The sequence below is a fragment of the Somniosus microcephalus genome, chromosome 14, assembly GCF_052327205.1.
Source record: "Somniosus microcephalus isolate GS21.2 chromosome 14, FLI_Smic_1.0, whole genome shotgun sequence".
In the NCBI taxonomy this organism is placed as follows: Eukaryota; Metazoa; Chordata; class Chondrichthyes; order Squaliformes; family Somniosidae; genus Somniosus; species Somniosus microcephalus.
In genome coordinates this window covers 22,117,180-22,134,876 of record NC_141000.1, presented here as the reverse complement: position 1 = coordinate 22,134,876, position 17,697 = coordinate 22,117,180, and the positions used below count along the sequence as shown (strand labels likewise).

General features: G+C 42.9%; 1 protein-coding gene across 7 annotated transcripts in view; it reads left to right on the top strand.

Moving 5' to 3' along the window:
* LOC147107372 (polycomb protein SCMH1) overlaps window positions 1-17,697 on the top strand; it is a 204,608-nt gene that overhangs the window by 62,870 nt on the left and 124,041 nt on the right. For all 7 annotated transcript variants that reach the window (XM_086006331.1, XM_086006330.1, XM_086006329.1 and 4 more), the window contains one exon: window positions 5,857-5,925. In XM_086006331.1, the coding sequence (XP_085862457.1) occupies window positions 5,857-5,925 (69 nt within the window). The remainder of the gene's footprint in view (window positions 1-5,856; window positions 5,926-17,697) is intronic.

The window sequence follows — 17,697 nt, the reverse complement described above, 5'->3', positions numbered from 1 at the left end:
CAAAGGAAGCAGCTTTGCAATATCATGTGGCTCATTTTGCTGCTGAGTTTGTCACTTATATGTACTTTGAGTGGATTTGACAACAGTAGTTCATACACATGTGAGTTTATGCATGCACTGCAGTCATGAAAATGATTAAATCTGTTTCACATGCACATGCGTTTAACACCAAGTCTCATTTTTGACTGCTAGTTTGGCCAAAACCTTTCCTGATGTGGATAGTTTGCAGAGGTCCATGCAGGCAAGCAATGGCAAAAATGTCACCTGATTATATCCACTTTGCAGCAAGCATCACTGGATAGATAATCAGAAATCTGAAATTTTAGGAGAAAGTTGGCGAGTGACTTATTTTCAGCCCCAGCCCAACTTAATTCCATTTAAAATTTGTCAGTAATGCAAGTAAAGATCTAGTTACAATCCTGATGAGACATGTTAACTAAGGATAATTTGAAGGATTGCTCCTCTGTGGGTAACACTAATAAGTCAAATGCGTAACCAGACTTGACCGTCTGCATCTGAGATGAGTAGTATTAAAATATGGGACATAAATGTCAATCATATTTCAGTGAAGTGTAATGGTGGCTATGTCTACTTGAACTGTGCAAAACAGCAAAAGTGCAATTTTTGATTTTTGTCCTTCCATATGTATATTATATATATAGCGAATATTTTCAGCCATTAATATGAAGTGATGATGGAAGGAATTTGAGTTGGTTAAAGAAGAATATCAAGTATTTAGCATAATGTTAAAGCAGTTGTATAAATTTGGGCTTTTAGTTTATAATGACATTCCTTTCTGCAAGCAATTCAATGCTTTTAGAATAATTCCACAATATTTCTTCATGTTTTGGGAAAAAGATTGAATAGTGTTGTCCTTTATTTCTATTGAAGAAACCTGCTAGTGCTACTGTATTTGGCTTGTTCTTTAAGTGCAGCTAACACTTTCAGCATGTTGTTGTGTTGATAAAACATGAAGCATATTTTACTTGCATAGTGAGGAACTTGAGAAAGGAGATGTGTGTTGAAATGACTGGCTTAGTAGCCTTACTGGAGCTCTTGTGGGTTTTTTAAAAAGTAGGTGTAATATTGTGCCATATTGACCAGGAGATCACAGATTCAATTCCTCGTCTGTACTGTGGTAGCTGACTTCACCTGAGTTTGCTCATGTTAGCCAGGCCAACAGCTGACTTTAGCACTCCTGGGTAATGAAGAAAATCAGCTAGGGTGCTCATCTGATCACTGTCCTATGACCCCTGCTGGAAGTGTGCATATGTGTGACATCTTGAGTAAGGAGAGAATCACAGCAAACTCCTCAATAGATTCTTTCCTTTCCCCTCCCCTTTGCTCAGACATGAACAATGACCACTTGGGTAAGGTAGGATGAGGAGGTAGCCTGATGCCCATGGAGCTGTACCCGAGTTGAATTGATACCTTAAAGGGTGGGAGAAAATTGGCTGTATAAGAATCAATTAAAAATTTAATACAGCCTTGACTGTACACGATAACCATGGTTAAATCATAGAATAGTACAGCCGAGAAGGAGGCCATTCAGCCCCTTGAGTCTGTGCCGGCTCTTTCGAAGAGCAATCCAGTTAGTCCCACTCCCCTGCTCTTTCCCCATATCCCTGCAATTTTTTCTCCTTCAGGTATTTATCCAACTCCATTTTGAAGGTGACTATTGAATCTGTATCCACCACCCTCTCAGGCAGTGCATTACAAATCACAAGTACTCATTGGGTAAAAAAGTTTTTCCTCATGTCACCCCTGGTTCTTTCGCCAATCACCTTAAATCTATGCCCTTTCGTTATCGACCCTTCAGCCAATGGAAACTGTTTCTCTTTGTTTACTCTATTTAAACCCTTCACGATTTTAAACACCTCTATCGAATCTCCTCTTAGCCTTCTCTGACCCAAGTAAAGTAATTTATCTGTAATTGAATTTGATGATCCAGTTGCCATAAGTGGGTAATACAGTTAAATTAAAATAACAAATCTTTCCCAGGGAAATGTTAGTGTTTGAGCAGAATCATGTTCTACAAATTGTACATAGTCTCCATTTCCACAGTCTTCTGTGCAATTGCTAATTGTTCTGTGCAATTGCTAATTGTATGATATTTAATGATTTCTGCTTCCATTAAATCTCAGAATTTTTTGCAGGATATTGACTAAAACATCTAAGTGAGGACTAATTGGATGCTTGAATGTGAAATATTTTAAAAAAAAAAATCTGAACAGTCTCCTCTTAAGTCGCTCCTTAAAACCTACCTCTTTGACCAAGCCTTTGGTCACCTGTCCTAATACCTCTGTGGCTTGGTGTCAAATTTTGTCTCCTAACGCTCCTGTGAAGCACCTTGGGACGTTTTACTACGTTGAAAGCATTATATAATGCAAGTTGTTATCCTGTACAAGTTTCATCAACCTCATACTCAGTTACCTACATTTGCTCCTGGTATGCAAAAGCCTCATTTAAAATTCTTGTCCTTGTCTAAGCCCTCCATGCCTTCGGCTTTTCCTAACTCGATAACCTTCTCCAGCCCAACACCTCTCAAACTCAATTTTTTTTTTGTGTATGCAAATCTCCATCCCTTTGGCCCAGTCTTGGCAGATCTTCTTTCAGCCCCTTCAGAATCCCCTCTGTAAACCTTTCTGCCACAGTCTCCTCTTTAAAACCCACCTCTACCACCAAGCTTTTGATCGCCCTTTCTAATTTTCCCTTTGGCTTGGCATTCATTTTCCTCAACCCTCTAAGGTACCTTGGGACTTATTTATATCAGAGCAGCTATATAAATTAAAGCTTCTTCTGCAGATAGGGGGAAGTTTATTGCTTATGAATAAGATTTTTTTGCATTGTGCATAATTCAGTGACAACTTAATGATGGAACAAGAGAGGAGTCGTGCTTAAAGCTCATGGTAAGGTGTAATGAAGGCTCTTGTAACATCCAAAACAAATGTGCTTTATTTAGGGTAGCCTTCTTTCTGATTTTGAATCCTTCCAGTTACAGAATCGAACAGCACAGAAGGAGGCCATTCGGCCCATCGTGACTGGGTCAGCTCTTTGAAAGAGCAATCCAATTGGTCCTGCTCTTTCCCCATAGCCTTGCAAATTTTTCCTTTCAGATAGTTAATTCCGGATCATAACAATTCGCTGTCTAAAAACGTTTCTCCTTATCTTCCCCCCCCCCCCCCCCCCCTTGTTCTTTTGCCAATTATGTCAAATCTGTGTCCTCTAGTTTTCAACCTTCCTGCTAGTGGAAACAGTTTCTCGTTTTCTCTATCAAAACCCTTCATAATTTTGAACACCTCTGTTAAATCTCCCCTTAACTTTCTCTGCTCTGAGAGAACAATCCCAGCTTCTCTAGTCTCTCTGTACAACTGAAGTCCATCATTCCTGGTACCATTCTGGTAAATCTCGTCTTCACTCTTTCAAAGGCCCCGACATCCTTCCTAAAGTGTGGTGCCCAGAATGTTACTCCAGCTGAGGCCAAACCAGTGATTTATATAGGTTTGCATAAGTATTTAAGTAGAAGGTTTTTGAAAGTAGAATTTAGTGAGTTCTCAATTAACTCGAAGCCTACTCCTGCCCTCATCCAATGCCCCTTTCTTCCTCCTCGCCCCCCCCCCCCCCCCTCCCCAGCCCCCCTCAATGTTTTTGGAAGGACAAAAAAAGCAATTTCAGCTTTACTATTTTCAGTGCTACAAGGCTATTGCATCAAACTTAATTTGAACAGCTATAGTCAGTACCTTAGTCAAGACACTCTGGAATCCAGGTTTATGAAAGCGAGGTAGAAAATTAGACATCAGAACTGTGCCTGAGAGATTAAATTGTTTTCACATCTTCAGTTCCTCCTTTGAGCACATGGCAGTGACCTGATGAATGCTGGATGAAGCACTCTAACAGGCAGTCCGTTCTGTGAAAATCATGACTTGTATTTTCTGATCCCTATGGGTGTGTACGAGGTGTGCACACACCCGTAGGGACCTCGCAAATGCCGGTTTCAGGCATGCGATGCGCATGCGCTAAAACCGGCATTTCCGATCTGTGAAGAATCCTCTTGACAGATCGGACGCCTGCCCTGGAGAAGGCCTCTGCGGGTGGAGAGTTCCGCTTTCTGCAGAACCTCCGCCTGCTTTATTTAAAAAAAAAAAAAAAAAAAATCCCGTAAAAGTCTCACGCCTGGTAAAAGCAGGCGTAAGGCCTGCTTTTACCAGCATAAGAGTTTAAAAAAAAAAGTAAACATAAATAATTTTTTCACTTATTTATAATTTTAAAAACTTTAAAAAAGCGAAGTTTATTTTTAGCCCTGTAAAAAACTTAATTTATTTTTTGGGAAAAAAATTATTTGTTTAAAATAATTAATTAAAAAATTAATTTGGCAAACGTGATTACTTTTTTGAACGTTTTGATGTGTTTTTGGGGCGATCGCCATTCATACTTTTGACAGGTCTACCTGTCAAAAGTATGAATGAAGGGAGCTTCCCTTCTCCCATTGGCTCCCCATGGCCCACGTGATCCCAGGGAAGCTTGCGAACCGCATGCGCCCCTGGGATACGTGGACCCTGCGCATTTAGTCGTGGAGAGCCCCAGGATCGGAAATAGCCGAACCTCTGGAGCCCTCCAGTAAGGGCGTAGGTTTTTTCCCGGATCGGAGGCCTCCACACACAGGAAGCTTGCGATCGGAAAATACTGGCCCATGTGTTTGCTAAGGCTGACCGAGGATTTTTTTTTTTTTGAGTCTGATCCCAGTTTCTGGTCAGCACATCAACAACACCACTTGGACACCACGTAAGAGGTATGCACATCACTCAGCTGAATGTAGTAACACACAAATCTATGGTGGCCATTATCAATATACTGTATAACTTTGTAACCAGAAATACACCATAATGTTGATATTGCTGCTCAGAATCAGTCCACATGGTTATTCAAGCAACTTGCAAAACGCAGTGCATCATGCGCACACAACCTTGTTTGCTGTACACTGATTGTTAAAAAAAATGTTTTGTAATCCCTGACTCTCTTGACATGGCTTCATTGTGGAGCAATATTTGGTACTTTAGGTGCAACTAAAAAGTTTAGTTCAGATCAAGAAATTACTATCAGCTACTGGTCATGAATTGCAATATAAATAAACCTCCCAAGATTTCTGCAGATCTCCCTTTGGGTCTACGATTTTCTATTCCTTCCAATTTGCTTACCTCTGGATTTTCTCAACATCAATTCCTCTGCTTCAGGATTCACCATCCCACACAGATGATGTGAGTGAACTCTGAAAGTGGAACTAGCCATGACCATATAGTGAATGGGCTTTACGAGTGTCATGTATCGCCACAGTGAGGAAGGTGGACTGACCTGAACAAAAAGCAAAATACTGCAGATGCTGAGTTCTGAAACAAAAACAGAAAATAGCATTAGGTCAGGCAGCATCTGTGGAAAGAACAAACAAGTTAATGTTTCAGGTGTGGACACCATCAGATACCATGTCCTATTGAGTCTGCATTTTCAAAAGTGTGGAATAACAAGTTTATACCAAGGGAGTTGATACAAAAAAATGGATAAAACTAGTCATTTAGAATTTAATTTATCAAGCAAAATAAAGGACTTATTCATATCAACAAAGTGCTGGAAACACTCAGCAGGTCAAGCAGCATAGAGGAGAGAGAAACCGAGTCAACGTTTCGGGTCGAACCCATTGTCCGTTGACTCTGTTTCACTCTCCTCGATGCTGCCTGACCTGAGTGTTTCCAGCACTTGTTGTTTCAGATTTCCAGCATCCGCAGTATTTTGCTATTGGGTTATTCATATTTGTTTTATAACTGATTAATGTACTTAAAGCACCATATTTGCACTTTTTTTTAGATTCAAAAGAAAATCGAAAAGAAAAACCTGGAAAGAGCCATCTGCCAAATAATCCTCTTAAGAGCAATGGTAAGTGTACTTATTATGTTAAGGGAGACCGGGTATAAAATTTTCTTGTACAAAACTTTTAACAGTATCTGATTTGTTTTGTCCTTTCACATCTCTACAGATTGTATTGGTATGTTAGAATACATATACCTATGTTTGTGTGAAATGCGCTTTTTCTCCTGATTATGGTGTTATCGATGACCAATGGCTTGAAAAGACCCTATTTTTTCTATTCATTATTGTAACCTTTGTCAAACTTTAGTTATTCTTGTGTATCTTGCATGCAAACAAGTTTTACAATACTCATAAAAGTTGTTGAAATACAATTCCAGCATTCCTTTTTTAAAGGAATTGCTTGTGTTTACTTCACATTATTTGTCGAAGTATTTGAAATAGCTCTGGAAGAGATTGAGTTTGTTGATGAACTTGATGACATTTTACAACAGTACATGTCTCTGACATGACTAGTAGTTTTGGCGAAGGATGCATTTGTTTTTCCACTTGTTAATATGATGTCTCAACTTCATATGAGTTTACTGTACAAAATGCTGTTAATCTAACTGATGCACTATCAATTACTCATAAAAGACTGAGAGTTAAGAGAGTAACTAAAGGCTGTTATTAACAAAAGAATGAAGGTCTGCCTCGAGTGGTCGACCGGTCCAGAAATACAAAGGGCTGGGGAGCAGTCACTTTTATACTAGGACTTGTGGGAGGAGTCAGCCGAGGCATGTCCAGGCATGTACACAATGGAATGCAAACAGTGGTTTACCACACTAACCTAGTTAAATCAATTGAGAGTGGAGTTAGCATAGCTCTGCATCATGTAGTGGATACAGTAAACCTATTTGCATCGAGTAACTAATTGTATCAGAGGCTCATGCCGAAAGCACTTGGAATTATTTTCAATTCTTCATTAGTGACAATATTTGAGAATATGGATTCAGAAAATTGTTAAAATTAGTATCACAGATGTATAGGAAATTGAAATCTTGTGGATTTTGTAAGTTTGAAACCTTCAGTACCAATGTTTTAAATAAATATCCTTTCCATGTTGACTATTTACTATTGTCTTTAGACTGGTATTATCGTGTATAAAACTGCCGACTGAGCCACTGTACTATAAAGTCAAGTTTCTGCAATCGGGCATAATTACATGCCAACCTGTGTTGCAATAGATGTACCAAAATAAACATATCCAACTGCGCTTTGTGTGCAAGTCATTACTGTTTCCAAGCTTCAGACTGTGTAGCATTCTGGCTTTAATATTGACTTCAATAATTTTAGACCTTAACTTTAACTCCCACTTTCTCTACGGCAAGAGATGCTGGCATTTCGGGGGTGAGGGAGGTGAGCTGTGGTGCTTGAGGTGGGGACCTTCTGTCAGAACACCAAGCTGGTGGGGCATTCTGCACCCTTGGTGTAATTGGCATGCTATTTTGTTTTTCTTCTGAGCCGGTTCCACTTTGCCAGCTTTTCCCGTTGCCATTTCTACATGCCTTACCCCTCACCACTTTAGCTAGTCTGTTCGTCTCTTTGCCCCTCATTATGCTTCCTATTGTCTCGTGTTAATATCACAAGCTTTTTAACCATTTTCTGTTTTCCATTTAAACACACGTAGGTCTTTCTACTTTCCCTCTCGCGTGTGCCTATGTTTGTGTCTGCATGTATGCGTATGCATTCTTCCTCATTACTTTTGTTTTATTTCTTTTTAAATGCTGTTCATTTTTAATTGTCCCAGTCTGATAATGGGTCTACACATAAGAACATAAGAAGTAGGAGCAGGATTAGGCCATACGGCCCCTCGGGCCTGCTCCGCCATTCAATAGGATCATGGCTGATCCGAACCTAGACTCCCGTCCACTTCCCTGCCCGCTCCCCGTAACCCCTAATTCCCTTATCAGCTTGGATATGCGTTAACTAATTTCTTCTCCACACAGCCGCTGATTGACCTGCTGAGTGGTTCCAGTATTTTCTGTTCTTGGTTGATTTCCAGCATTTGCAGTTTTTTGCTTTTAGTCTAGGTTGTATAGCATTACAGTTTATCACTAAGCTTCAGTATGGTTGAGCTTTTGTTATCTCCCCTCCTCTTAGTGAAGAAATCATGTGGCCTTTTTGACAGAGGTTGGTGTATAGTTGCACAAATTGAGGACGTTTAAAGGACTTTTCTGTGGACACCTATTTTGTATTGTCAGGATTTTTGAAACCACCCTTTTTCAGTAAGTGAGAAAACAGCTGAACAGAAATTCTTGTGCACCGTTTATATAAACAGTCTGTAAAAGTGATAGGTTTTCAGAGGTTGCATGTTTTTCTTGAGCCATTTTATTTAGTAATGCATCACTAGTTATTCAGAATTATTCATCAATTTCTTTTTGGTGCAATTCACAAGATATTTCAGTATGGGCATTTTTTTTTCATTTCATGGGATGTGGGCGTCGCTGGCAACACCAGCATTTATTGCCCATCGCTAATTGCCCTCAAGAAGGTGGCGGTGAGCTGCTGCCTTCAACCGCTGCAGTTCGTGCGGTGATGTACTCCCACAGTGCTGTTAGGTAGGGAGTTTCAGGTTTTTGACCCAGCGACGATGAAAGAATGGTGATCTGTTTCCACATCGGGATGCTGTGTGACTTGAAGGGGAACTTGGAGCTGATGGTGTGCCCATGTGCCTTCTGCCCTTGCCCTTCTAGGTGGTAGAGGTCACAGGTTTGGACGGTGCTGTCTAAGACGCTTTGGCGAATTGCTGCATTGCATCTTGTAGATGGTATACACAGCAGACACAGTGTGCTGGTGCTGGATGGGGTGCTGATCAATCAAGCTGGTTTGTCCTGGATGGTATTGAGCTTCTTGAGTATTGTTGGAGCAGCACTCATCCAGGCAAGTGGAGAGTATCTAATCACAATCCTGACTTGTGCCTTTTATCAATGGTGAAAAGGCTTTGGCGAGTCAGGAGGCGAGTGTGGTGTATGTGCCTTTAAGAGCCCCAGGTGTGCGTAATGCCGGTAATTGCCACTTGGGTTATATAAGCCTGTGTATTGTGTATATCCTTTAGAAACCCCCCCCCCCCCCAGACTTGCTTAGTAAATACCTATGAACCAACTCCTGTCTTCAGTGTCTTTATCTACACACGGACACTACAGTGGCGACGAAGTGGAAACGGACTTACCTGCAATTCGGCAGCACCTCAAGGACATCGATTCTTCCAGCGTCCAGAAGACTCAAGGAAGTAAGAGAAACTGTGGTTTCACCAGCTGGCCAAGCTGGTGACAGGTACTGCGCTAATCCTTCCTGGGCATCAGGCTGGAGCTCCAGCGGCGGGCTCTACAGCTGAGACAGGCAGCGAAATCGGAGGCAAGCAATAACGGACTGGGAGGGTGCACTCGAGAGACGGCCGGCGCGGCAAGCAGGTCAGCGTTTAGACCTCTGTCGGGAACAAGTCTCCAACAGTGAATAAACGGAAACCACAGTAAAACAGCGTTGTTATCGGTAGCAGCGGCGGGAAAGCGCGGGAAGCGCCATATCGTTGCTACAGAGAAAAAAGCGCGGGAAGCGCCATATCTTTTCTGAAATGCCTAAATCTGGTAATATTGAGGCTTTTGATGGCGAAATAGAAGATTGGACCACATACATGGAAAGAGTAGAGGTTTATTGCACTGCAAATGGAATAGCAGATGAAAAAGAAGCTTCAGTACTTCTGAACTTAATGGGCGCGAAGACATACGGGCTGTTAGGAAATTTAATCACTCCAGCCAAACCAAAGGACAAGACTTTTAAAGAAATTGTTGATACCCTGCAGGAGCATTTAAACCCAACACCGCTGCTGATAGCGGAACGATTCAAGTTCTTCAAGAGAAATCAACACAAGAATGAAAGTAACGCTGATTACCTAACCGAATTAAGAAAGCTATCAAAGTACTGCCAATTCGGAGCAGGACTATCGGATTATCTTAGAGACAAATTTGTTTGCGGTCTCTTAAGTGAAGGAACACAAAAAAGACTGCTTTCTGAAAAAGATTTAACATTGGACAAAGCTTTCAGTATGGCTGTATCATACGAAGCAGCAGCAAAAGGAGCTGCAGAGATACAACAAAAGACACAGGACTTCGGCACCCATAAAATGACACAGGAGTTCGGAAGATGTTATCGCTGCGGCAGATCCACCCATAACCAGAGGGACTGCTGGTTCAAGGGCAAAGCATGCAGGCAATGTGGTAAGATTGGACACATTGCATGGGTATGCCAATCTGGACAAAATAAATCAACTGACAGAAAACAAAAAATCAATAAAGAAAAGTACAGGAAGGTACAAATGATGACGGACAATAGCTCCGAAGACCAGAATCGCGATAACGACTCCGGAAACAAGAGACTAAGCTGTCTCAAATTACATAATGTACTTGCCAAAGAGGATTACCAAACCATTTGGGTTACCCTCAATAGCAGGGTCCCCAGTTAAAATGGAGCTAGATACAGGATCAGCTCTAACCGTAATAAATCGACGAGATTACGAGAGGCTATTTTCGCATATACCTCTAAAAGACACATCCATTATCTTGAAAACATATACGGGGCAGAAAGTCTACCCCAAAGGAAAAATAAGGGTGCCTGTGGTATACAACGGCAAAGAAATACAAAAGTTGTATTTATACATTCTACAAGATGGTGGTCCACCGTTGTTGGGACGTGAATGGATAAGGAAGATACGTTTAGACTGGCACTCCATTCAGGCACTGACGGTGACCAGTAAGGAAAAAAACAATGATGACATCATACCTGAACCATTAAAAGACATCTTGACCAACGCCAAAGAAGTGTTTCAAGAGAAACTAGGAACCTTGAAAGGCATCACCGCCTCAATAAAAGTGGAAGATACAGCAATTCCAAAAAATTTTAAGGCAAGACCAGTGCCATACGCAATACGTCCGGCAGTCGAGGCAGAGCTGGAGAATTTGGAAAAGGCAGGCGTATTATCCAAAATAGATTGGAGCGAATGGGCAACACCCATCGTTCCAGTCATGAAAAAAACATTGAAAAATAACTCGGAGGAACAGAAAAAAATTCGCATCTGTGGGGACTTTAAGGTGACTGTAAACCCGGTCCTTCACACGGTACAGTATCCTCTTCCGAGGATAGAAGATATTTTCGCCTCACTATCCGGAGGGAAACGTTTCACAAAAATTGACTTGGCACAGGCATATCTACAGATGGAGGTTGAGGAGGCCTCTAAAAAGTATCTCACAATAAACACACACAAAGGCCTGTACCAGTACAATCGACTGGTTTTTGGAATAGCATCAGCTCCAGCTATCTGGCAAAGAGCTATGGAGCAAGTCCTGCAAGGGATTCCGGGGACTGAATGCGACCTAGACGACATCCTTATAACAGGAGAAAGCGACAACGAGCCTTGCCAATTTGGAGCAGGTGCTCACTAGGCTGAAAGAACGGGGCCTACGAGCAAATCGCCCCAAGTGTGAATTTTTCCAAAATCAGATATCATATTGTGGCCACATAATTAATAAGGAAGGGTTGCATAAGTCACCTGAAAAAACTGAAGCAGTTATAAAAGCCCCAGCACCTGAAAATGTTTCACAATTAAGGTCATTCCTGGGATTAATAAATTACTATCATAAATTTTTACCGAACTTATCAACTATTCTACACCCTCTTAATGATCTTCTACAGACAGGAGTGATTTGGAAATGGAACGAAGACTGTAAACGTGCCTTCCATAAATGTAAAGACTTAATCACATCCGAGAAAGTTTTGGCTCATTACAACCCATCACTACCAATCAGACTGGCGTGCGATGCATCCCCTTACGGCATAGGAGCGGTATTGTCCCATAGATTCCCTGATGGCTCAGAACGACCGATAGCTTTTGCGTCACGCTCATTGAACTCAGCTGAGCGTAACTATGCCCAGATAGACAGGGAAGCACTCAGCCTGGTATGGGGAGTGAAGAAATTCAACCATTACTTACAGGGACAAAAATTTACCTTGCTGACTGACCATCAACCCCTCATCTCCATATTCAACCCTAAAAAAGGTGTCCCCATTATAACGGCACAAAGACTGCAGAGGTGGTCCCTTTTTTCTAGGGGCACACCAATACAACATTGAATACAAAGGGTCAAAACAGCATGGGAATGCTGACGGTTTATCGCGCCTACCGTTGCCAACGACAGAAGAGGCACCTACAGTAGAGATATTCCACTCTACCATAGTGGAATGTCTACCGGTGACAAATTCTGCCATTGAAAGGGAGACAAGAAATGACCCGACTCTCTCTCGGGTCTACGATTTAACAGTGAAGGGATGGCCAGCACATGGCGAACCACTGTTGCCAGCATTCTCGCAAAGAAGAGAACAGCTGTCAGTGTGCCGAGGAACCTTGATGTGTGGATCCAGAGTGGTGATTCCACCCAAACTCCAGGATAAAGTGCTAAAGGAGCTTCACGAGGGGCATCTGGGTGGAGTGAAAATGAAGAACCTAGCTAGGGCGTTTGTATGGTGGCCAGGTATCGATGGAGACATCGAAGACATGACCAAGAGCTGCCTAGGATGCCAGAAGGTCCAAAATGCTCCTCCACAGGCCCCTCTACATCCATGGGAGTGGCCCTCATCTCCCTGGCAAAGGGTGCACATCGACTTTGCTGGTCCATTTATGGACTCGATGTTCTTAATCGCGGTTGATGCACACTCCAAGTGGCCGGAGGTAATAAAGATGTCCTCCACCACCACGGAAAAAACATCACTATTAAGGACCATATTTGCCAGGAATGGGCTGCCGGAGCAGATATGTTCTGATAATGGACCGCAATTTATGTCCGAAGAATTCAGAAAGTTCTTAAAAAAAACAATGGGGTAAAGCACTACACGTCCGCCCCATACCATCCCGCCACCAATGGATTGGCTGAAAGGTTTGTCCAGACCTTCAAGAAGGCGATCAAGGCCATGGGTAATGAAGACACAAAACTTCAGCACAAGGTGGATAACTTCTTATTTGCATATAGGAATGCAACACATATGGTTACTAACCAAACTCCCACCATGATGTTCTACAATAGAAACCTAAGATGCCGGCTGGATTTGGTCAAGCCCAACATCCGAAGGGACGTGGAGAACCGGCAGTTTCAGGGCATGAATGAAAGGCCAACTAGGGCCTTCCAGATAGGCCAACCGGTTTTGGCCCGGGACTACCGTACCGAGAAATGGCAGCCTGGAACTATCTGCACACGATTAGGACCACTGATGTATACCGTGGACATCGGAGACAGCATAATAAGGCGCCATGCTGATCAAGTCATCCGAAAAGGGACAACCTACACCACCACTCTATACATCTAACGATGAAGTAGAGATACCCATATCTACCTCCGATCCGGTGATACTGGAGCCTGATGAACCCGACACTGGCCTTCAAGCCGAATCAGCCTTGCCAGAAGAACCTACTACACCACCAGAAACTACTACACCCCCGAGGCGTTATCCGGACCGAGTCAGGAAGCCTCCTGAGAGACTAACTTATAATTAATTAATACAGCAATGTATATTTTGCATGTAACATGTAATTAATAATTACTTAAAATATGATGTACTAGTTAGCTAGAAGGGGAGCAATTATGGTGTATGTGCCTTTAAGAGCCCCAGGTGTGCGTAATGCCGGTAATTGCCACTTGGGCTATATAAGCCTGTGTATTGTGTATATCCTTTAGAAACCGCACCCCCCCCCCCTCCCCCCCCCAAGACTTGCTTAGTAAATACCTATGAACCAACTCCTGTCTTCAGTGTCTTTATCTACACACGGACACTACAGCGAGAACCTTTCTGCAGAATACCCAGTCTCTGGACTGCTCTTGTAGCCACAATATTCATGTGGCTGGTCCAGTTAAGTTTCTGGTCAGTGATGATCCCCAGAATGTTGTTGGGGGATATGGTGATGCTATGGAATGTCAAGGGGAGGTGATTCAACACTCTCTGGTTGGAGATGGTCCTTGCCTGGCACTTGTGTGGTGCGAATGTTACTTGCCACTTACCAGCCCAAGCCTGCATCTTGCCCAGGTCTTGCTGCATGTGGGCACAGACTGCTTCATTATCTGAGCAGTTGCAAATGGGACTGAATACTGTGCAATCATCAGCGAACATCCCCACATTTGACCTTCTGATGGAGAGAAGGTAATTGATAAAGCAGCTGAAGATGGTTGGGCCTTGGACACATCCGGCTAATGACAGCCCTAGCAGTCTACTCTCAATCAGCAGCGAAGTGATGGAAGGTGTTGTCGACAGTATTATCAAGTGGTGTAGAGCAGAGTTGTCCTGGAGGAACCCAAACTGAGCATTGGTGAGCAGATTATTGGTAAGTGCCGCTTGATAGCACTGTCGACGGCCTCTTCCATCACTTTGCTGCTGATTGAGAGTAGACTGATGGTGTGGTAATTGGCTGGATTGGATTTGTCCTGCTTGTTGTGGACAGGACATACTTAAGCAATTTTCCACTTTTTCTGGTAGATGCCAGTGTTGTAGCTGTACTAGAACAGCTTGGCTAGAGGCGCGGCTAGTTCTGGAGCACAAGTCTTCAGCACTACAGCCGGGATGTTGTCGGGGCCCATAGCCTTTGCTGTATTCAGTGTTTATTTGAAGGATTGCATGTATGTTGCTCAATGCAGTGTGCTGCCTGTGAAATTTGTTAGGACAAACTGAACCTTTTTTTGTATTATTTGTACTGTCTCTCTTATTTATGGAAAAGTAACCCTACAAAAGTAGTTTTTTTGCTGAATCAATGACTGTGCTGCATTATATACAGAGTAAGATTTTTAAGATGACTTTCAAGCAGCTGAAATCTTGACACAGTTTTTTTTTCTCGAGTCAATGATTTTGTCCCAAGTTAGTTTTTTTGCAGGAGTTGCCTTTAGAAAGTGGGCCTGGGAAAGGTGCAGTGAAACATGAGCGGTGTACACAGCTTCACTGTACTTTGAGGATCCAACAGTACTTAAACTGGGCTTGAGTTCACTTCTGCGAAATAAATGTCAAGTACGTTGGTTTATTACCAAATTGCCACTGCTTTTATATTTGATGCAAAAGTTGGATACATTTAGTGTTCACTAAGGTCCTGTAAATAGCTTAATTGTTGGCTACTTCACTGCCATTTTTCAGACTAATTGTTGACTGCAAAATTGGTAAATTTATGGTACATTAAGAGCATGTGATAAAACATGGAAAATGCCTATGCTTTATTCTGCATGTCTGTCTTGCACCTGTTCGTCCTTGAGCACAGAGTGTGCGACATTTAGGCATTTTTCTTTCTGCTACAGAGGTTTCACGAGAGTGGAAATCCATGATATCCCAGTACCAGTGTCTTAGTTTTTCTTTACCAGCATACAATGTGTCATGAATCTTACCATTCATGTAGAAATGACTTGAGATAACATGGGCAGCCAGCTGGTGGCGCCGTCCAAGGAAAGTATAAATACTCGGGCGTGGGCCCAGCTTGCTCAGGATGTTTCTGTAACCAGGGACTAGTGATGTAACTAGAAACTCATGGCTGTGAAACAGTTGATTAAAGCCTTGTTTTATACTCAAACCAAGTGCTCAGTAGTTTTCTTACGTCAATTTAATCAACTGTGTATCGGCTCCACGCTCTGAGTGATTTCTGGAACAGCCAGCTACAACTTCAACTGTAGAAGGGAACTCTGATGTAGTAATCAATCCATCATGGACAAACTACTCAGACCCACCCGTCTTGACCTGGACCCGAATTCACCTACAACTGCTAAGGTATGGAAACACTGGTATCGTACCTTCAGCAACTTCCTCAGGGTGTGTGGTGAGAATGTTCCTGATAAATTAGAGATGCTTGCCAATTATGTATCTCCTCATGTGTTTGACTATATCGAAGACTGTAGACTATGACTCCGCTATCCTAATAGTACAGCGACTATATGTTAAGGCCCCAAACAAAATTTTTGCTCGGCATCTACTGGCCATAACTCGACAACAACCCGGGGACTCATTGGCGAATTCCTTCAGAAGCTTTGCAGGCTCAGCAAGGATTGTAATCTTAAAGCTGTCACAGCTGAGCAGTACCAGGAGGAGTTAATTCGTGATTCCTTTATTAATGGGATTGCGTCTCCCTTGATACGCCAGCGTCTGTTGGAGAATAAAACCCTTGAGTTAAAGGCTGCCTATGACCAGGCATGTTCTCTGGACTTGGCAAAGAAGAATGCAGATACCTATCTTTTACCACGTGCACGGGCTGCTGCTATCACTTTTAGTGACTCCTTCAATAGGCTTCGGGCGGGAAGCCCTCACTGATGATGACTCTAGCTGATGACAACCCTACCCTAGAAGCCTTCACTGATGACGACACTGCCCTAGCGGCATCTTAGCAGTCTGGAAGGAAGTGTTTCTTCTGTGGAGGTGCTTTCCACTATAGGAAATTTTGTCCTGCTAATAACGCAGTCTGCAATCATTGCAGTATGAAAGGCCACTTTTCTAAGGTATACCGGTCGAGAGCCCCTGTTAGTTTTGCAGGTACTATCTATAAAACTGCTCCTCCCCCAAGAACCACTACTAAGGTTACAGCTGTCAAGTGTAAAACTGCTCCTCCTCCCATCACAGCTGTTTTTCCCCAAAGTCTGTCCCATGCAGCCACAAAGGTTTCGGTAAATGGACACATTTTGAGTGCACTAATCGACTCATGCAGCTCTGACCGCTTCATTAGTGAGCGGGCTGTCAGTAAGTTAAAACTGCGTATTTACCCCTCGGACGGGGAAATTGCAATGGCCCTAACGACAGTGACCACCAACTCTTCCGGCTTTTGTCTTGTCGATCTTATTCTCAATGGCCGCACTTATTTCTCCACCCGGCTCGGGGTGCTGAAAAACCTATGCAGTGATGTGCTCCTGGGACAGGATTTCCAGAAACAACACACAAGACTCTCATTCGAGTTTGGAGGATCAAAGCCGGAGCTTACTATTTACAAAGTACCGTTTTGTGCGCTTTCGGTGGCTTCGCTCGACGAGCCCTCCTTGTTTGCCAATCTTTCCCCCTGATGTAAGCCCATAGTCACTAAATCACGATGTTTCAGCCAAGATGACCTATCCTTTATCGAGGCAGAGATCTCTCTCCTTCCAGCTGACGGTATCATTGAGCCAAGTTCATCTCCTTGGCAGGCTCAAGTCGTTGTTGTTAAAAATCCTCTGAAACAACACAAACGTCTTTGCATCGATTACCTGCAAACTATTAACCAGTATACCGACCTGGATGCCTACCGTCTACCACGCATCGATGACGGTCAATAACCTTGCTAACTAAAAGGTATTTTCAACTTTTGACTTAGAACACGTACCATCAAGTACTGTTAAAAGACTGACAAAAAGTATACAGCCTTTGAGGCCAAAGGTCGGCTTTACCAGTTTTGTTGCCTTCCATTTGGGGTCACCAATGGGGTGGCCGTTTTTCAACGGGCAATGGATATCCTCGTCAAACAGGAGAACTTAACGGACATTTTCCATATCTGGATAATCTCACCATTGCTGGTCATGACTAGAAGGAGCACGATGCCAACCTCCAGAAATTTTTTGACGTTCTCTGTCGTCTCAACTTAACCTCAAATGAGTTCAAATCTGTGAAATCAGTACCATCAGTCAACATCCTTGGCTACTGGGTGGGCAATGGTGTTATCAAACCGGATCCGGAGCGACTTCGTCCGCTTCAGGAGCTCCTTCCCCCTACGAATCTCAGCTCTCTTCGTCGGGCACTCGGCATGTTCGCCTATTATGCAAAGTGGATACCCCA